The sequence below is a fragment of the Selaginella moellendorffii genome, unplaced genomic scaffold (assembly GCF_000143415.4).
Source record: "Selaginella moellendorffii unplaced genomic scaffold, v1.0 SELMOscaffold_1, whole genome shotgun sequence".
Lineage (NCBI taxonomy): Eukaryota > Viridiplantae > Streptophyta > Lycopodiopsida > Selaginellales > Selaginellaceae > Selaginella > Selaginella moellendorffii.
Window position 1 is genome coordinate 3756716 of NW_003314262.1, and position 20795 is coordinate 3777510.

The 20795-nt window shown below is 47.0% G+C and overlaps 3 protein-coding genes across 3 annotated transcripts; 1 reads left to right on the plus strand and 2 right to left on the minus strand.

The window, feature by feature from the left end:
• Nucleotides 1–3926: 3926 nt before the first annotated feature.
• Nucleotides 3927–6555, minus strand: LOC9630682 (spherulin-4). Its single transcript, XM_024680742.1, has 4 exons — nucleotides 6478–6555; nucleotides 5295–5357; nucleotides 5009–5097; nucleotides 3927–4758 (listed from the first exon to the last, which is right to left on the minus strand). Exons 1-4 carry the CDS (start codon nucleotides 6553–6555, stop codon nucleotides 3927–3929), a joined length of 1062 nt encoding a protein of 353 aa, XP_024536510.1.
• A 7512-nt stretch (nucleotides 6556–14067) lies between these two features.
• LOC9630684 (spherulin-4) lies at nucleotides 14068–14784 on the minus strand. Its single transcript, XM_002962066.2, has one exon. The coding sequence runs from the start codon at nucleotides 14782–14784 to the stop codon at nucleotides 14068–14070; it is 717 nt and encodes a 238-aa protein (XP_002962112.2).
• Nucleotides 14785–15647: 863 nt separating this feature from the next.
• Nucleotides 15648–16803, plus strand: LOC9630685 (uncharacterized protein C6C3.02c). The gene is made up of 6 exons (XM_024684690.1): nucleotides 15648–15780; nucleotides 15846–15899; nucleotides 15961–16047; nucleotides 16262–16431; nucleotides 16520–16610; nucleotides 16668–16803. The coding sequence occupies exons 1-6, from the start codon at nucleotides 15759–15761 to the stop codon at nucleotides 16676–16678; spliced, it is 435 nt and encodes a 144-aa protein (XP_024540458.1). The 5' UTR covers nucleotides 15648–15758; the 3' UTR covers nucleotides 16679–16803.
• Nucleotides 16804–20795: the final 3992 nt, after the last annotated feature.

Below are 20795 nucleotides of genomic sequence, written 5' to 3' on the forward strand. Positions count from 1 at the left end.
GTGGCTTTATATTTCCTGCCAGCCTCGTCTAGAAATTAAGGTGACGGACTGCAGCTCTGAGGGGCTAATAAGACCTTCTTTCACTTCGTTGCGTCTTTCTTTGCTCCAGATCAATCTCCTCCTGCACACACCAAACAATCACCACAAGAACTTCGAAGTATCAAAGACAGCGGATTGCCAGAAACCAGACATCAAACAATTTTTACTAAAACCGTTCAGCCTGACAAGCCAGAAAATTTTAAACCATGGGTGATCTTGTTGGGATACCTTTCCTGGCCCGCTTTCTAAATCCTTGAAGAGCAGGAGCTTTAGGCTTCTCAGGCTGGACAAGGCACTAACGCACATACTTCTTCGTTCATCCTCCTCGCCTCAGTGGCTTTCGTTTCCTGTTGCACTGAGCCTTCGCCTTGGGAGGCCGAAGGACCACTTGGGCTTGATGATCGTTGAGCTCACGACAGTCTCTATCATTCGGTTGTATTCGTGCAATTCGGGCCACCTTGCGAGGCTGAGCAAACGGTGACGAAATGTTCTCGTCCTGAGCCTGATCGACTTGGGGCTGCTGCAGATGCTCAAGCTCTCCTTGGCACTGGAGTTTACAGTAAAGCGAGCTTTGTGCAGGACCCTCCTGCAGTGGCGGCAGACTACTGAGTCTGGTTGCACGGAGATACAAGATCGGGTTTCTGTTGATTCTAAATGTTTCCAACCCCAATGTATCGATGACCCGTTTCGCGTCGCATACCTTGATGGCCTGCGACTAAGATCTGCAAAGTGTTCATGTGGTTGCTTCCATGATCGTCTCTGCATTCTTGGCTGAGTGGCACCTTGCACTCGATGCAGAACAGGTTCTTCCTGGGTGTGGAACTGGAGTGGCGTTTGAGGATAATTTAGGTAACCTGGGGCACGACTTCTTGGGCAGCCATGAATTTGCCGAGCATCGGCTATGGCAGCGCAGGAGTCCCCAGACTAGATGCTCACGAGGCGCCTCCCAATCAAGGACATCCTGGCGGCGGTCCACCCTGGAGGAGAGATTGATCCAAAGCTGGAGACCACGCTGTACACCAGTGCTATCGCAGTGCACAATGCCAGCAGCCATCCAATAGAAGAAACTATCATGATAAAGCAAGAAAGAAAATCAGAGAGATTTAGTAAACCCTTAAGTCAACCAGCTTGAATAGCTTGAGTTTGGAGCTGGGCGGGCTTGCGCTTGATGGAGGCATAGATCGCGACTGACCATTCTAGAACTGCCTTGGAGGCCGACCGGGCTTGCGCTTGGGAGGCATCATTTCGCTGGCCCCTTGCGAGGTCGACCGTGCTGCGCTTGGGAGGCGTGGCCAATAAGAACGCTTATTGGAGAACGCCTCCAATAAGCAGCGAGAGAACGCTTTCCTGGCGGGAATAATCTTGCTGGAAAAATAACCCTAAACCCTGAGAAGCAATTAAGAAAATTAAGATACCTCCAAAGCTAATCCACTACTAGTTATGTGGACCAATATACCAAGCAAGAGAAATCAAAAACCCTAGCAAGGCAAAGAATGAGCGGGGATGATGCATATGGTGGCATGGAATGAGCGTGGGTGATGTATGGCATCACCATGAGGGGCATTGATTAAAAAGAATATTCTACTTGGGACATTTAGTTCACACTTTGACCATTCACAAGATCGTCATATATCTTGCTTAGATATACCTTCCCTTTTGGGAGGTATACCTTTCCCCTAATACTTGCAATCACATATTGCTTGCCATACCAAATGACTAATATATTTTTATTACACAAATTTTTTTCAAATAAACTTTGTAGAACTTTAAAAGTTTATATAGAATAATTACATTAAATCAATTTTCATGTTTATTGCCGCTACCTATAATATAAATTTCTAAGCATAGATCATATTCAATTTTGACAAAATTTTTTATGAATATCACCATCCACCACTATATAATAATACTAGAAATCTAAGAAATATTGTAACATTTAAGCTAAACATAGGTTACAATTAAGTAAATGCATTTGGCTAACTCCCGCTGATGCATTAAAATCTTAAAATCTTCTCTATCATTCGGTTGCATTCGTGCAATTCGGGCCACCTTGCGAGGCTGAGCAAACGGTGACGAAATGTTCTCGTCCTGAACCTGATCGACTTGGGGCTGCTGCAGATGCTCAAGCTCTCCTTGGCACTGGAGTTTACAGTAAAGCGAGCTTTGTGCAGGACCCTCCTGCAGTGGCGGCAGAGATACAAGATCGGGTTTCTGTTGATTCTAAATGTTTCCAACCCCTATGTATCGATGACCCGTTTCGCATCGCACACCTTGATTGCCAAAAGGCGGCCTGCGACTAAGATCTGCAAAGTGTTCATGTGGTTGAAAGTTCCATGATCGTCTCTGCATTCTTGGCTGAGTGGCACCTTGCACTCGATGCAGAACAGGTTCTTCCTGGGTGTGGAACTGGAGTGGCGTTGAAGGATAATTTATGTAACCTGGGGCACGAGCTCTTGGGCAGCCATGAATTTGCCGAGCATCGGCTATGGCAGCGCAGGAGTCCCCAGACTAGATGCTCACGAGGCGCCTCCCAATCAAGGACATCCTGGCGGCGCTCCATCCTGGAGGAGAGATTGATCCAAAGCTGGAGACCACGCTGTACACCAGTGCTATCGCAGTGCACAATGCCTCGCGCCAGCAGTCATCCAATAGAAGAAACTATCGTGATAAAGCAAGAAAAGAAAATCAGAGAGATTTAGTAAACCTTTAAGTCAACCAGCTTAAATAGTGCCTGTCGACGAGTTTGGAGCTGGGCAGGCTTGCGCTTGATGGAGGCATAGATCGCGACTGACCATTCTGGAACTGCCTTGGAGGCCGACCGGGCTTGCGCTTGGGAGGGCATCATTTCTGGAGCTGGCCCCTTGCGACGTCGACCGTGCTGCGCTTTGGAGGCGTGGCCTCGAGAGAAACCATCTGTGGCATCGTCGCTGCGAGAGATTTCTTGAGCAGCGGGAGACCGCTTTCCTGGCGGGAATCACGGCGCTTTCAAATACAAACGTGGAGGAATTTGACAAGAAATGCTTCTGACCGAAGCGGGCTTATGCATGACTCACCGGAGCGATGGCGGGCAAAGAAGCGAGTGTGAGGGTTTCTTAGATTGAAGGATCGATAGAGAATCTGGAGTACGTGAATTTAGAGAATGCGCGCGCCAAGTCATTTGGTTTTCTTTTGGTCTATACCCCAGAATCGTCAACCCAGATGCCCACCAGGCGCCTCCCAATCAAGGTCATCCTGGCGGCGCTCCAGCGGCCCCCGGGCCTCGTCCGCGACGCTTTGAATTAAAGCTAAACAGGTATTAAACATTCGATACCCGTTCAAATCCGGTTGTGTTCAGATGCAAGTATGCTCCACACCACGCTGCTCAACATGTGCGTGGCCAGGTTAAGGCCCAGAAGCTCTTCGACCAGACGCTCGAGCCCAACAACATCACCTTCTCGACCTACGGCCACTTTGGAATGGAGCATCGAACAGGACGGCTACAAGCCCGACAGTGTCACCTTCACGCACGTCCTCTACACTTGCAGCCATGGCGGCTTCGTGGACCTTACAGCGACGCTGGGAAGTGGGACATGGCCGCCAAGGTCCACAAGTTGACATCACCGTGACCAGGGAATAAAGAAGCCCGGCAGCAGGAGCTGGATCGAGATCAATGGCAAGATGAACGAGCTAATTGTAAGCTATTCCTGGCACCTGTAACTAGATCTACCAGAGAAGTGATGAAACAATACGTCTACATACCTGATACAAAGAATAAGGCTGCATGACGCCGAAGAGGATGAGAAGCAAGACATTCTCTACTTCCATAGCTAGAAGCTGGCTATGGGGCAAACTCCTCCAAAGGCGACCATCAGATTGATTGTTATTATTTATGTGAGTAATTCTGTTACTTAGCACTGATTATCATTTTTAATATAGTCCACCTCTCCAGAGAAGTAGCTGGCTATGGTGTCCCACGGATTTGGAAGACTATCATTGGTCACATAAACCCAGCCCACATTCTGCTGGTACGCACGATCAATAACATCTCCATAGTCAAAGCTTGACACATTCACATCCGTGACATTGTAGAACAGGGCATAAAAGTTATACCTCGAATACTTGCTCGTCCAGGAACTCTGAGTCATAGACAGCCCACCAACACCGCTCTCAAAAATACAAATCACATCGGCTACCCGAGAACCATTATAGAAGAGGTATGTCTCCAGGGTTGGAGCTCCGGGATTATTAACCACTAGAGAGCTCGAATTCTTGGACTTCACGTAGTTGTAGAGGCTTTGATAGTAAGGCTGCTTCCCGTCTGTGTTGGCAACTTCGTCGAAGAAAATTCCATTGATAGTTGGATAGAAGCGGTACCACGTATCGACGTCGTCTTGGACCAAATTGGAAGCTCTGTTGCTGTAATTAGTCGAGACATAGCCGATAACCAGGCCTGTTTGGCGCTGGAGGGCCGTAATAACATTCTGGTAGCTTGATTGAGCTGCAGAGCCTGGACCATTGGACGGATTTGCGATTGCTACGATCCGGTTTGGTAGCGTGGTGGCAGCAGAATTGAGAGAAGACCATGCCTGGGAATTTGAAGTAGGATCGAAGTAGGCTGGTACCATGATCCTCATTTTTTCACATCTTTGGGACCACACTAACTGGCATGCAAGGCTGAGCACCTGGAAGAACAAGAGAGCAAGAGAAAGCATTTTCCTATTCATGATCTTCAGGTTTTTCCTGAACAATGAGCTTCAAGATCAGGGTAAGATGGCTTAAGAACTCGATACTGAGTAGTTTCAAGCAGGACAGCTGTCATTGAACTTATGGCTCAAGTTAAGTAAGATCAACGGCAACTTCTTAAGTCAAAGCTCGTTACGTAAGCAAGACCAAACTTCGCAGCGAACATGATAGCTCGACGTACCAGCAGTTCATGCATTGCTAGCAAAACACAATAAAAACACCATAGAGAGAAAAGGAAATGCATCACCTTGCCAGTAGCTCAACTACAGATGGATCAAAGCCCATACTAAAAGAATTCTCCGGAACATAGCCTGGCAGCCGGAACCTTGAAGAAAACTACGGTACAACCGAGAAAGATCCTTCAGCGTTTCTGATTCTCCATCTTGAGGGCTGGTGCTCTCCTATTCTCCACCGCGGCGGCAGCCTCGTTGGTGGCATCGCTCGCTCGCCACAATCAAATTCACGGTGATGAGATTTGGTTGCCAGGTACGCCGTCAGATAATCTTGAATCCACAAATGCGATTGCGGCATACCTTCCATCCAGAGGGAAGCTTCCCTGGTCCCACAAATTTGGGTCCCACAAATGGCTCAATGTCCTAGTCATAGGCGTCAGCCGCCATGTCAGATCCTCATTAGAAAAGTTGACAAGCCTTTTCTTCAATATTGAAAATATAATTGTCTTTAAGCAGGGGCACCAAAAATCAAGAGTGCAAAGTGTGTAAACAGTTTATGAATAAATGAAGATCCAAGATTTCCCCTTGTTCTCCAGGTAAGCCAGATTTTCTTTTCTTTCTATTCGTTCTTATTGAGTTTTTCAATTAATTCTAGCAATATCTTCTCTGGAAGGTTTTTCTCCTCCAAATCAAAATCTAAATGGTAAAGCTTCATGTTTTGCAAATAGAGCTAGAAAACAATAGCAATGCATCAGCCTTCATGGTTTCAGGCTTTGTTGGACATCAAGAACATCCCTGCAAGGTGCCATTCAGCCAAGAATGCAGAGATGATCAAGGGACTTGCAACCACACAAACACTTTGCAGATCTCTGTCCTAGGCCACTTTTCCACACTCAAAGTGTGCAATGTGAAGTGGCTCATCGATACATCACATTTATCATCAATAATAACCTAATCTTGTATTTCCATGCCAGTTCTAGTGCCAAGGAGAGTTTGTTGGTTGCATTATAGCATGATTTCTTCTTGGCAAGACACTCCCTTACTAGACATATAATTATCTTATTTTCATTGAATAGATCTTGACATGATAAATGTAGATAATTGCCATGGCAATAGAAAAAAATTGATTGTTGTCCCCTTTTTTATTCTGTCCTAGTGAATTTAATTTTTTTCTGGCAGTCCCTGGCCATAAAACAATTATAAGTAAATATGCAACTAAATATGAAACTAAATGTCCAAATTATGTAAATATAATATGCAACTAACTTATGAAGAATCTAAAGTTATTTTAGCATCTAAAAAACAAACGGATAAAAAACTTTAAGTTCTAACTTAATATCCCAATATAAAAATCTTAATGTTCACATATTTAGCACAGATATTGATTTTAGGTTTAGGGCTGTGCCGTGGGCTATACCTTTTAGAAGGATTCAGACAGATAGTTTAGATGAGGTGGCATGCCACGTGGCATACATTTTCTACAATATGCAGCCCATGTGGCACACTTTATGTACTCAAAACATGCCACGTGGCAAACCCTTACCTTTGGATGCCACGTTGCCACATTATCCTTGCTAGGGTTTTTGATTTCTCTTGCCTGGATTAGGTTGCTGAGCACCATGAGCAAGCCTTTGCTAAGGTATACTGGCTAGTAGTGGATTAGCTTTGGAGGTATCTTAATTTTCTTAATTGCTTCTCAGCGTTTAGGGTTTAAGGTTTAAGCTCGGGATGATGCATATGATGGCATGGAATGAGCAGGGGGTGAACCATGAGGAGTTTAGGTGGGAACCCTAAATGCTAAATTGCAAGATGGTGAGCATGCGTCTTTAAACAATTGAAGTAGATGTGTTTTAAATGCATATATCTTGCCTAGTTATATCTTCTCTTTTGGGAGGTATACCTTTCCTCTAATACCTGCAATCACATATTGCTTGCCAAATATATTTTCATTACACACGTAAAACTTTATAAGTTTATATAGAATAATTAGTTTAGATCACATTAAATCACATAATCTATTTTCATGTTTATTGCCGCTACCTATAATATAAATTTCTAAGCATAGATCATATTCAATTTTGACAAATTTTTATGAATATCACCATCCACCACTATATAATAATACTAGAAATCTAAGAAATAATGACCTGTGCCGATTTAGTTTGGTTGTAACATTTAAGCTAAACATAGGTTACAATTAAGTAAATGCATTTGCCTAACTCCCGCTGATGCATTAAAATCTTAAAATCTTCTCTATCATTCGGTTGCATTCGTGCAATTCGGGCCACCTTGCGAGGCTGAGCAAACGGTGACGAAATGTTCTCGTCCTGAGCCTGATCGACTTGGGGCTGCTGCAGATGCTCAAGCTCTCCTTGGCACTGGAGTTTACAGTAAAGCGAGCTTTGTGCAGGACCCTCCTGCAGTGGCGGCTACTGAGTTTGGTTGCACGGAGATACAAGATCGGGTTTCTGTTGATTCTAAATGTCTCCAACCCCTATGTATCGATGACCCGTTTCGCATCGCATACCTTGATTGCCAAAAGGCGGCCTGCGACTAAGATCTGCAAAGTGTTCATGTGGTTGCAAGTTCCATGATCGTCTCTGCATTCTTGGCTGAGTGGCACCTTTCACTCGATGCAGAACAGGTTCTTCCTGGGTGTGGAACTGGAGTGGCGTTGGAGGATAATTTAGGTAACCTGGGGCACGACTTCTTGGGCAGCCATGAATTTGCCGAGCATCGGCTATGGCAGCGCGAGGAGTCCCCAGACTAGATGCTCACGAGGCGCCTCCCAATCAAGGACATCCTGGCGGCGGTCCACCCTGGAGGAGAGATTGATCCAAAGCTGGAGACCACGCTGTACACCAGTGCTATCGCAGTGCACAATGCCTCGCGCCAGCAGTCATCCAATAGAAGAAACTATCGTGATAAAGCAAGAAAAGAAAATCAGAGAGATTTAGCAAACCTTTAAGTCAACCAGCTTAAATAGTGCCTGTAGCTGGGCGGGCTTGCGCTTGATGGAGGCATAGATCGCGACTGACCATTCTGGAACTGCCTTGGAGGCCGACCGGGCTTGCGCTTGGGAGGCATCATTTCTGGAGCTGGCCCCTTGCGAATTCCTGGCGGGAATCACGGCGCTTTGAAATAAAACCCTGGAGGAACTTCATTTGCATGAATCACCGGAGCGATGGCGCGTAAAGAAGCGATGGTGAGGGTTTCTCAGAGTGAAGGATCGATAAAGAGTCTGGACGCGCTGCAAGCTATTTGGTTTTCTTTTGGTCTATAAGCGAGAAAGAGTTCCAAAGATGGAGGATAATTTAGGTACCTGGGGCACGAGTTCTCGTCGTGGGAGCCGAGCATCTGCTATGGCAGCGCAGGACTCCCCAGAATCGTCAACCAAGAATCGTCACCAGGCGCCTCCCAATCAAGGTCATCGTGGCGGCGCTCCAGCGGCCCCCGGGCCTCGTCCGCGAGGCGGTGGAGCTTTTCTTCCGCCGAGCTCTCCCAGAAGCCCGCCAGCTCCATGCGACGTCGTGCTCCACACCACGCTGCTCAACATGTACGTGGCCGGGTTAAGGCCCAGAAGCTCTTCGACCAGACGCTCGAGCCCAACAACATCACCTTCTCGGCCTACGCTAGAAACGGCCACTTTGGCATGGAGCATCGAACAGGACGGCTACAAGCCCGACAGCGTCACCTTCACGCACGTCCTCTACGCTTGCAGCCATGGCGGCTTCGTGGACCTTACAGCGACGCTGGGAAGTGGAACATGGCCGCCAAGGTCCACAAGTTGATATCAGCGTGACCGGGGAATAAAGAAGCCCGGCAGCAGGAGCTGGATCGAGATCAATGGCAAGATGAACGAGCTAATCGTAAGCTATTCCTGGCACCTGTAACTAGATCTACCAGAGAAGTGATGAAACAATACGTCTACATACCTGATACAAAGAAAAGGCTGCATGACGCCGAAGAGGATGAGAAGCAAGATATTCTCTACTTGCATAGCTAGAAGCTGGCCATGGGGCAAACTCCTCCAAAGGCGACCATCAGATTGATTGTTATTATTTATGTGAGTAATTCTGTTACTTAGCACTGATTATCATTTTTAATATAGTCCACCTCTCCAGAGAAGTAGCTGGCTATGGTGTCCCACGGATTTGGAAGACTATCATTGGTCACATAAACCCAGCCCACATTCTGCTGGTAAGCACGATCAATAACATCTCCATAGTCAAAGCTTGACACATTCACATCCGTGACATTGTAGAACAGGGCATAAAAGTTATACCTCGAATACTTGCTCGTCCAGGAACTCTGAGTCATAGACAGCCCACCAACACCGCTCTCAAAAATACAAATCACATCGGCTACCCGAGAACCATTATAGAAGAGGTATGTCTCCAGGGTTGGAGCTCCGGGATTATTAACCACTAGAGAGCTCGAATTCTTGGACTTCACGTAGTTGTAGAGGCTTTGATAGTAAGGCTGCTTCCCGTCTGTGTTGGCAACTTCGTCGAAGAAAATTCCATTGATAGTTGGATAGAAGCGGTACCACGTATCGACGTCGTCTTGGACCAAATTGGAAGCTCTGTTGCTGTAATTAGTCGAGACATAGCCGATAACCAGGCCTGTTTGGCGCTGGAGGGCCGTAATAACATTCTGGTAGCTTGATTGAGCTGCAGAGCCTGGACCATTGGACGGATTTGCGATTGCTACGATCCGGTTTGGTAGCGTGGTGGCAGCAGAATTGAGAGAAGACCATGCCTGGGAATTTGAAGAAGGATCGAAGTAGGCCGGTACCATGATCCTCATTTTTTCACATCTTTGGGACCACACTAACTGGCATGCAAGGCTGAGCACCTGGAAGAACAAGAGAGCAAGAGAAAGCATTTTCCTATTCATGATCTTCAGGTTTTTCCTGAACAATGAGCTTCAAGATCAGGGTAAGATGGCTTAAGAACTCGATACTGAGTAGTTTCAAGCAGGACAGCTGTCATTGAACTTATGGCTCAAGTTAAGTAAGATCAACGGCAACTTCTTAAGTCAAAGCTCGTTATGTAACCAAGACCAAACTTCGCAGCGAACATGATAGCTACACAACATCGACGTACCAGCAGTTCATGCATTGCTAGCAAAACACAATAAAAACACCATAGAGAGAAAAGGAAATGCATCACCTTGCCAGTAGCTCAACTACAGATGGATCAAAGCCCATACTAAAAGAATTCTCCGGAACATAGCCTGGCAGCCGGAACCTTGAAGAAAACTACGGTACAACCGAGAAAGATCCTTCAGCGTTTCTGATTCTCCATCTTGAGGGCTGGTGCTCTCCTATTCTCCACCGCGGCGGCAGCCTCGTTGGTGGCATCGCTCGCTCGCCACAATCAAATTCACGGTGATGAGATTTGGTTGCCAGGTACGCCGTCAGATAATCTTGAATCCACAAATGCGATTGCGGCATACCTTCCATCCAGAGGGAAGCTTCCCTGGTCCCACAAATTTGGGTCCCACAAATGGCTCAATGTCCTAGTCATAGGCGTCAGCCGCCATGTCAGATCCTCATTAGAAAAGTTGACAAGCCTTTTCTTCAATATTGAAAATATAATTGTCTTTAAGCAGGGGCACCAAAGATCAAGAGTGCAAAGTGTGTAAACAGTTTATGAATAAATGAAGATCCAAGATTTCTCCAGGTAAGCCAGATTTTCTTTTCTTTCTATTCGTTCTTATTGAGTTTTTCAATTAATTCTAGCAATATCTTCTCTGGAAGGTTTTTCTCCTCCGAATCAAAATCTAAATGGTAAAGCTTCATGTTTTGCAAATAGAGCTAGAAAACAATAGCAATGCATCAGCCGTCATGGTTTCAGGCTTTGTTGGACATCAAGAACATCCCTAGGTGTTGTTCTGCATTGAGTGCAAGGTGCCATTCAGCCAAGAATGCAGAGATGATCAAGGGACTTGCAACCACACAAACACTTTGCAGATCTCTGTCCTAGGCCACTTTTCCACACTCAAAGTGTGCAATGTGAAGTGGCTCATCGATACATCACATTTATCATCAATCTTGTATTTCCATGCCAGTCTAGTGCCAAGGAGAGTTTGTTGGTTGCATTATAGCATGATTTCTTCTTGGCAAGACACTCCCTTACTAGACATATAATTATCTTATTTTCATTGAATAGATCTTGACATGATAAATGTAGATAATTGCCATGGCAATAGAAAAAAATTGATTGTTGTCCCCTTTTTTATTCTGTCCTAGTGAATTTAATTTTTTTCTGGCAGTCCCTGGCCATAAAACAATTATAAGTAAATATGCAACTAAATATGAAACTAAATGTCCAAATTATGCAACTAAATGCCCATATAGCTTTTGTCTTTCTTATATTTTAGCATCTAAAAAACAAACGGATAAAAAACTTTAAGTTCTAACTTAATATCCCAATATAAAAAACTTAATGTTCACATATTTAGCACAGATATTGTTTAGGTTTAGGGCTTGTGCCGTGGGCTATACCTTTTAGAAGGATTCAGACAGATAGTTTAGATGAGGTGGCATGCCACGTGGCATACATTTTCTACAATATGCAGCCCATGTGGCACACTTTATGTACTCAAAACATACCACGTGGCAAACCCTTACTTTTGGATGCCACGTTGGCATCTTGGAGCTTAAACCTTAAACCCTAAACGCTGAGAAGCAATTAAGAAAATTAAGATACCTCCAAAGCTAATCCACTACTAGTTATGTGGACCAGTATACCTTAGCAAAGGCTTGCTCATGGTGCTCAGCAACCTAATCCAGGCAAGAGAAATCAAAAACCCTAGCAAGGATAATGTGGCAAAGAATGAGCGGGGATGATGCATATGATGGCATGGAATGAGCAGGGGGTGAACCATGAGGAGTTTAGGTGGGAACCCTAAATGCTAAATTGCAAGATGGTGAGCATGCGTCTTTAAACAATTGAAGTAGATGTGTTTTAAATGCATATATCTTGCCTAGTTATACCTTCTCTTTTGGGAGGTATACCTTTCCTCTACCAAATATATTTTCATTACACACGTAGAACTTTATAAGTTTATATAGAATAATTAGTTTTGATCACATTAAATCACATAATCTATTTTCATGTTTATTGCCGCTACCTATAATATAAATTTCTAAGCATAGATCATATTCAATTTTGACATTTTTTTATCAATATCACCATCCACCACTATATAATAATACTAGAAATCTAAGAAATAATGACCTGTGTTTGGTTGTAATATTTAAGCTAAACATAGGTTACAATTAAGTAAATGCATTTGCCTAACTCCCGCTGATGCATTAAAATCTTAAAATCTTCTCTATCATTCGGTTGCATTCGTGCAATTCGGGCCACCTTGCGAGGCTGAGCAAACGGTGACGAAATGTTCTCGTCCTGAGTCTGATCGACTTGGGGCTGCTGCAGATGCTCAAGCTCTCCTTGGCACTGGAGTTTACAGTAAAGCGAGCTTTGTGCAGGACCCTCCTGCAGTGGCGGCTACTGAGTTTGGTTGCACGGAGATACAAGATCGGGTTTCTGTTGATTCTAAATGTCTCCAACCCCTATGTATCGATGACCCGTTTCGCATCGCATACCTTGATTGCCAAAAGGCGGCCTGCGACTAAGATCTGCAAAGTGTTCATGTGGTTGCAAGTTCCATGATCGTCTCTGCATTCTTGGCTGAGTGGCACCTTTCACTCGATGCAGAACAGGTTCTTCCTGGGTGTGGAACTGGAGTGGCGTTGGAGGATAATTTAGGTAACCTGGGGCACGAGTTCTTGGGCAGCCATGAATTTGCCGAGCATCGGCTATGGCAGCGCAGGAGTCCCCAGTCTAGATGCTCACGAGGCGCCTCCCAATCAAGGACATCCTGGCGGCGGTCCACCCTGGAGGAGAGATTGATCCAAAGCTGGAGACCACGCTGAACACCAGTGCTATCGCAGTGCACAATGCCTCGCGCCAGCAGTCATCCAATAGAAGAAACTATCGTGATAAAGCAAGAAAAGAAAATCAGAGAGATTTAGTAAACCTTTAAGTCAACCAGCTTAAATAGTGGCTTGCGCTTGATGGAGGCATAGATCGCGACTGACCATTCTGGAACTGCCTTGGAGGCCGACCGGGCTTGCGCTTGGGAGGCATCATTTCTGGAGCTGGCCCCTTGCGAATTCCTGGCGGGAATCACGGCGCTTTGAAATAAAACCCTGGAGGAACTTGACATGGGGCATTTGCATGAATCACCGGAGCGATGGCGCGTAAAGAAGCGATGGTGAGGGTTTCTCAGAGTGAAGGATCGATAAAGAGTCTGGACGCGCTGCAAGCTATTTGGTTTTCTTTTGGTCTATAAGCGAGAAAGAGTTTCAAAGATGGAGGATAATTTAGGTACCTGGGGCACGAGTTCTCGTCGTGGGAGCCGAGCATCTGCTATGGCAGCGCAGGACTCCCCAGAATCGTCAACCAAGAATCGTCACCAGGCGCCTCCCAATCAAGGTCATCCTGGCGGCGCTCCAGCGGCCCCCGGGCCTCGTCCGCGAGGCGGTGGAGCTTTTCTTCCACCGCTGCGCCGCCGAGCTCTCCCAGAAGCCCGCCAGCTCCATGCGACGTCGTGCTCCACACCACGCTGGCTGCTCAACATGTACGTGGCCGGGTTAAGGCCCAGAAGCTCTTCGACCAGACGCTCGAGCCCAACAACATCACCTTCTCGGCCTACGCTAGAAACGGCCACTTTGGCATGGAGCATCGAACAGGACGGCTACAAGCCCGACAGCGTCACCTTCACGCACGTCCTCTACGCTTGCAGCCATGGCGGCTTCGTGGACCTTACAGCGACGCTGGGAAGTGGAACATGGCCGCCAAGGTCCACAAGTTGATATAAGCGTGACCGGGGAATAAAGAAGCCCGGCAGCAGGAGCTGGATCGAGATCAATGGCAAGATGAACGAGTTCATCGTAAACGATTCCTGGCACACGTACCTCGCCCAGATCCGCTAGAGAAGTGATGAAACAATAGCAAGATATTCTCTACTTCCATAGCTAGAAGCTGGCCATGGGGCAAACTCCTCCAAAGGCGACCATCAGATTGATTGTTATTATTTATGTGAGTAATTCTGTTACTTAGCACTGATTATCATTTTTAATATAGTCCACCTCTCCAGAGAAGTAGCTGGCTATGGTGTCCCACGGATTTGGAAGACTATCATTGGTCACATAAACCCAGCCCACATTCTGCTGGTAAGCACGATCAATAACATCTCCATAGTCAAAGCTTGACACATTCACATCCGTGACATTGTAGAACAGGGCATAAAAGTTATACCTCGAATAATTGCTCGTCCAGGAACTCTGAGTCATAGACAGCCCACCAACACCGCTCTCAAAAATACAAATCACATCGGCTACCCGAGAACCATTATAGAAGAGGTATGTCTCCAGGGTTGGAGCTCCGGGATTATTAACCACTAGAGAGCTCGAATTCTTGGACTTCACGTAGTTGTAGAGGCTTTGATAGTAAGGCTGCTTCCCGTCTGTGTTGGCAACTTCGTCGAAGAAAATTCCATTGATAGTTGGATAGAAGCGGTACCACGTATCGACGTCGTCTTGGACCAAATTGGAAGCTCTGTTGCTGTAATTAGTCGAGACATAGCCGATAACCAGGCCTGTTTGGCGCTGGAGGGCCGTAATAACATTCTGGTAGCTTGATTGAGCTGCAGAGCCTGGACCATTGGACGGATTTGCGATTGCTACGATCCGGTTTGGTAGCGTGGTGGCAGCAGAATTGAGAGAAGACCATGCCTGGGAATTTGAAGAAGGATCGAAGTAGGCCGGTACCATGATCCTCATTTGTTCACAGCTTTGGGACCACACTAACTGGCATGCAAGGCTGAGCACCTGAAAGAACAAGAGAGCAAGAGAAAGCATTTTCCTATTCATGATCTTCAGGATTTTCCTGAACAATGAGCTTCAAGATCAGGGTAAGATGGCTTAAGAACTCGACCACGAACTTACTGAGTAGTTTCAAGCAGGACAGCTGTCATTGAACGTATGGCTCAAGTTACGTAAGATCAACGGCAACTTTTAAGTCAGCGCTCGTTACGTAAAACCTCGTGATAGCTACACAACACGACGTAAGGAAATGGGCCAGCAGTTACTAAAAGAATTCTCCGGAACATAGCCTGGCCGCCAGAACCTTAAAAAAAACTACCATTCTCCGGGTATACCGAGAAAGATCATTGTCGATCACATGCTCAATCTCAGCGTTTCTGGTATTCACAATGGAAAATGGTGCTTGAGAGAAAGCAAACCTTGATAGTTAAAAGCTTGGTTTATGGAAAATGGTGCATGAAATTCCCTGAAAGAAAGCAAGACTTATCTTGGTTTCAAAGAGATTGCCCGTCCTTGGTTCTGAAAGAGATTGGCTGAAGAATAGCTTGGTTTTGAGACTAACACCTTGGGAGATGATGAATCAAAGGCAGTTGAAACAGGTCGAGATAATTTGGATGAACCGCTTCAGAGTTGTATGGAAGCTCCAGAGTTGACAACAGAGTGCCAATTAGATCAAAAGCCTTTAATGGTGGTGTTCAAAGTGTCGCGAAGGTGATGTTACTGAGAAGAATAATGTGGTCTTGGGTTCGATCATATGCGGCGCCAAAGGAATAATTCCATTTGCCAAAATTATCCAGCTAGCATATTCCTTCCCAGCGGGCAATGCGCTAAAATATAGGGCACCCCGCGCCCGAGGGTTTCCCACACTGTGCCCTTTCTTTCTCTCTTCTGCCTATCGCCGCCTTTCGATCTTCTTCGCAAGGATGCCGCGCAGCCGTGGCGGTGGTATGCGCCGCGCAGTGCGATTCCAGTTCCCAGTTCTAAGCGTTTTCTTTTTTCTGGTCTTGCAGCTCGACCAGCTCCTCGCGCCCCAGCCAGGAGGGCCGCTCCGCCCCCCCAGCCCGGTAAGCGCGTGCTCGAGATTCATTCCTTTTCATCGGCATTTACGGTTTGATTGTTCTGCAGTTCATCACGCGCCAGCGCCTCCCCCGGCTCCACTTCAGGCTGGAGGCGGCGGGATGATGGGTGGTTTGGCCGGTACCATCGCCCAGGGTAAGAAAAATCTCTCTGAAAAATAGGTCACCATTACCTTTAGAAAAAAGAAAAAGACTCCGTTTTTTTCTTCTCTCTCTCTCTCTCTCCTCTAAGATCTAAGGAGATGGTTCTCTCTCTCTCTCCTTTTTTTTCTCTCTAAGATCTAAGGAGATGGTGAACTCTCGTTTTTTTTCTTCTAAGATCAAAGAACTGATTGAGATGGTGAACGTAGGTATGGCGTTTGGAACCGGCAGTGCCATCGCGCACCGCGCTGTTGACGGGGTTATGGGACCCCGCACTGTGCAGCATGAGGTTGCTGAATCTGCGGCATCGCCGGCATCGCCGGCGCTTGCTACTGTTTCCGCTGATGCCTGCAGCAACCAGATGAAGGCTTTTCAGGACGTAAGTGAGACTAGACCCTCTTTTCTTGCATTATTTTTTTCTTTTTGGCTTTTCATCACTTTTCTTTTCTTTCTTTTTTTTTTTCCAGTGCATCAGCAGCAATGGTAGCGACATTGGTCGTTGCCAGTTCTATGTTGACATGCTGAACGAGTGTCGCAGGGCTCCTTCCTCCTCTTCAGGTATCTGTCTACCCAAAAGCGATATTTTCACTTACTGTGCTTGTGTTTTTTTACCAGTGATGCTTTGAGCAACTCCGAACAAGTGATAATTTCATAAGCATTAGCAGCATTTGCTTGTGAACTCTAGATTTCAATCTATGTTGTCCTATGTTATGATCTTTTAAACTTTGAAGAAAGTCCTTGTTGAGCTAAACGACTGATGGTTTCCAGAAATCCATAAAATCCAGGTCTGCGATGCCGCGCAAGCCAGCAGCAATACTTGGGTTCCTCGCTTTGGATCATCGGGCTGGCCTCGATCACCTCCTCTCCTTGTCGACTATAGCCAGCCAAGAAGGCCAGGAGATTCTTGGTGGCTACGGGGATTCCAAGCGAAATCTCGTCGTCATTCCCGATGTAGCCGTGGACCCGCATCTCAACCAGAGTTCCAGCGAGGAAGAGTCACAGCCAAGCTTGGAGTGCAAATCCCTCTCGCCGGGATCTCTAGAGGCCAGAAGCTCCGCAAGCCATGGCAGCCGCAGTGAAAGTGTGGTGATCGGGCGTGGGACAAGCTCCGGTGGTGGTCATCCGTGAGAAGGGCTGTCATTGCCTGGATGTATCATGGGAAAAAGAAGGGACATCCGTCTATGTTTGTGTGCTCATGCCTTACGAAAAGGAGAAAGCTCTTGGAATTTCAGGAAACGTTGGAGCATTTGCCCCGCACGGGCACTTCTTCAGGGCTCTTGCTTTGCCTCGTCGCCGCATTGTTTTAACGGGATGGCATGACATTCTTCTCCACTGGTCTTGAATTCGTATACACAATGGCGGCCTGCAAGGAAGAGCGTCAAGGGCAGAATTGGTGGGCATGTAGCAAGATGCGTTGCAGCATTTGCCTGGCTTGGGTATTTTTTGTGGCGCCTGCTGGTTCGTCAAGACTCTTGAGGCGGCATCCAGCTCGCCACGGGCACGGGTCTGGAGCATCATCTCCTGAGCGCCTTGCTTCTTCTTGACATGCTGAGCGTGGCGCTGCTCATGCTGCTCTTCCTGCGCGTGCTGTCCAAGGCTTACTGGCAGCGGCAGCTGCTGGCCATGGGAAAGGACGATCATCTTTGGGTGATCGACATACCTGGTCTCTGACGCTTGCGAATGCTTGAAGGAGAAAGTGTGCTAGCTCTGTGGTTCAACAAATGAGCGCTTTTCTAGATGCAGCATCCATTCTACGGTGGTTACTCTATCGCCTCTCAGCTTGTCAGCTTGTCATAATCGACAACTTGTAGCTCGGGAACGATTGATTTCAAGGGGTAGGAGATAAATCACTTTATCTTCTCATGGAGCAGAGGAAAACCAGAGCTACAACGGACGTGAAATGCGACGGACAGGTTGATTTGAGTTTAGAGCAGCAGCTCTGGAGGAGAGAAGTGATAAGTGAAAGCAGGGCACTTCAATGGTGCCAGAGGCACGGAGGATGTTTATCTGGAGACTTTAGACTTGCCACTCCAAGTCTGGTTATCCGGAGTTGGACAGGGCTTGAGGAAGGCTCTAGGCTGTGGAAAGCTTGCCAATACTGGACAAGGATAAGATAGATGGTACCGGAGTTCACCCACGCAGTTTGATGCTCAGGGACATCCAGCTTTCAAAGAATAAGCGTGCAATCCCGATCGCAGTATCAGCTGCAAGGTAAGTTTCGTGGCGATGAAATTTTCACTGCGATCGTCAACACCATATAGAAAGTCTTGTGGCTTGGAAGAGCCAGCTTCAGGTGGTGACCGCCAGATGGTTCGTGGATTTAGCTGGTTCACCGAGAATGAAGAAGTGCTCTAAAACTGGGACTTCTCAACAACCTGGAACATAGAAAAGCAGCCTCGTGTTTTTCCAGGGCGATGTTGATGAAGTCAAACACGACGGTGGCTGCAAACCATCACTGATAAGTCTCGCTTTTTCTTTTCCTTTTCTTACCTTGGTTCCTGCTTTCAGGGATGGAGTTGAGCTAGCTCTGTGCTTAAAGTGCTTCGCGATTGGTCTACCACAGCTGCAGTTACACTTACACAAGCTTGTGGAAGCTTCAACTGGTTCCTCTCGACGTCCAACACCTGATGCACAGAGAGATTACTACGGTGGTTACTTTGGTGTGCAGCGACATGGAAAGACAAGCACTCAGGAGTTGCTGCTCATGGATCAGGCGATCTACGGCTCACAAAATGAAGGTCAAACGGTTTAAACTAAGAGCTCCAACAGGAACAGCAACGAGGTTGTGCCTCTACAGCGAGTGGAAGTTGCTTCCTTGGAAGGCGAGCAGCTGAGAAAACGACGAGCAGCTTCGAAGAAGCTTGCAACTTCTTCTTCCAAAAGAGCATGGTCTTCATCACAAAGCTGCAGCTCCGACTCTTCTTCTGGAAACCCGCCCCAGGGTGGCGTCTCTTCGAGATCTTCTTTCAAATGCGGAGGAGAAGCTACTTCAACTTCCGAGCAATCAATCGCGGGCAGATAAAAGAAGAGTGGCCAAACCTTGCCTTCCACCACTTGTGCAATAGGTTGTCCTGCCAAGGCTCTCGGAGTCGGGTGCACCGCTTTAAAAGGGAGAAACCCTTGAAGCGAGTCAATGTTTGAGGCGACACTTGAGAGTTTTCGGGGCGTCCGACGTCCAACGTGTGATCTACATCATCCAGCTTTCGAAGTCAGAATGCTCAACTCCAATCCGGATGGTGATGGCTATTTGAGGCAGCATCCACATTCTATCATCTTGGTCTCGGAGTTGTCAAGCAACTCGACTCCAATCCGGATGGAAGATATTTGAGACGCAGCATGGCTGCACCGCAGCATCGAGATTAGTTTGTGATTTGGAGAAGAGAAGTGATAATGTCGTTGTGGTTCAACAGAAGCGAGTAAAAGAAGATCTTGGGACGTCAGCATGGAGCGGCTCAACACGAGTTACTAGTTCGTGTTCTTTGGCTACAAGAGATCATATGAAATTTTACTTTTTGTATTGTCACTTCCTTTTCCAGTTTTTCGCAATGGAGCACAATGCTCTCTTCTATGCTATTACGAGGCTTGGCGGACTCTTCCTCTTCTTCTTCTAGTGGACAGCGCCAAGAATCTCCTCTGGCAGGAAGCTCCATGGATTTCTGCGCGACACCGGGCAAGACCAAGACACATTTCTTGGGAATCTCCTCGTCCAGGTGCATGGGGGCTGCGGTAGCACGGATGAGGCATACGCTGCCTTCTCCAGGATTTCCAGGCGGAATGTCTTCTTGTGGAACATTTTAATCACAGCATTTTAATCAAAGCCGGGCATTTGCAACGAGCCGAGATTTTGTTCCAGAAAATGCCCAAGCGTGATCAGGTCTCCTGGAATGTGATCATCGCCGCTTTTGCTCGGGCCGGCGACATCGATCGGATGCTCAGGCTTTTGAACGCGATGGAGCGACAGGGAATCTATCCAAACAGGCTGACTTTCGTGGCTCTTCTCGACGCATTTGATAGCAGCGAGATGGATCCATCACGATCTTCTGAGGAATGTAAGCTCCTTCACTCCAAAATCTCGCAGCATGGTTTCCATTTCGATCTCCAGATCCAGACTGCTCTGATCAAAATGTATGACAGACTGGGGAGCGTCGAGAAAGCCATCGCGGTGTTTGATCGGATCAGCAGTCCAGACGCCATCGCGTGGAACAGTCTTCTATCAGCGTTTGCTCGGAACGGAGATCTCGCCGCCGCAAATGCTTTGTTCCAGCTAATGCCGGAGCGAAGTTTGGTGTCCTGGAACATCGCCATCGCTGCGAACCTCCACTGCGGCCTTGCAAAGACCGCTCTCTGGTTGCTCTAAGTTATGGATCTCGACGGTGGCGATACCGCAGATCGAGCGATCTTCATCACTGCTCTCTATGCTTGTGGAGTACCCGACGAACTGAGACTGGGCGAAGCCATCCACTCCGAGATCGCTGCGTCCGGCCTGGGAACAGATGTTTGCATCGGAACAGCCCTGATCAGCATGTATGGAGCTCGAGATTGATAATGGAAGTGGTGAGAGAATGGGAGGAGAGTAAATTGGGCGATTTCGGTGGTGGTTTATAGTGGCTAGAATGACAATCGCTGAAGGGATTGACGATGTTTTTGGCGATCGCAGCGATGGGCGTGGTCCACAGCTGGACATGCAAACATCCGCTAGCTGGCTACTATATGAAAAACATTGACCTAAAAGAAATCTGTGTC

Excerpts from the sequence above, each read along its gene's own strand:
- LOC9630682 (XM_024680742.1), bottom strand. The coding sequence starts at position 6,555 with ATGGTGCTCAGCAACCTAATCCAGGCAAGAGAAATCAAAAACCCTAGC. Across the intron at positions 5,358-6,477 it reads TGGCAACGTGGCATCCAAAG|GACATTGAGCCATTTGTGGG; the intron begins GTAAGGGTTTGC and ends GCCTATGACTAG. Across the intron at positions 5,098-5,294 it reads AGCTTCCCTCTGGATGGAAG|TTTTCTTCAAGGTTCCGGCT; the intron begins GTATGCCGCAAT and ends GTTGTACCGTAG.
- LOC9630684 (XM_002962066.2), bottom strand. The coding sequence starts at position 14,784 with ATGGTACCGGCCTACTTCGATCCTTCTTCAAATTCCCAGGCATGGTCT.
- LOC9630685 (XM_024684690.1), top strand. The coding sequence starts at position 15,759 with ATGCCGCGCAGCCGTGGCGGTG. Across the intron at positions 15,900-15,960 it reads CGCTCCGCCCCCCCAGCCCG|TTCATCACGCGCCAGCGCCT; the intron begins GTAAGCGCGTGC and ends ATTGTTCTGCAG. Across the intron at positions 16,048-16,261 it reads GGCCGGTACCATCGCCCAGG|GTATGGCGTTTGGAACCGGC; the intron begins GTAAGAAAAATC and ends TGGTGAACGTAG.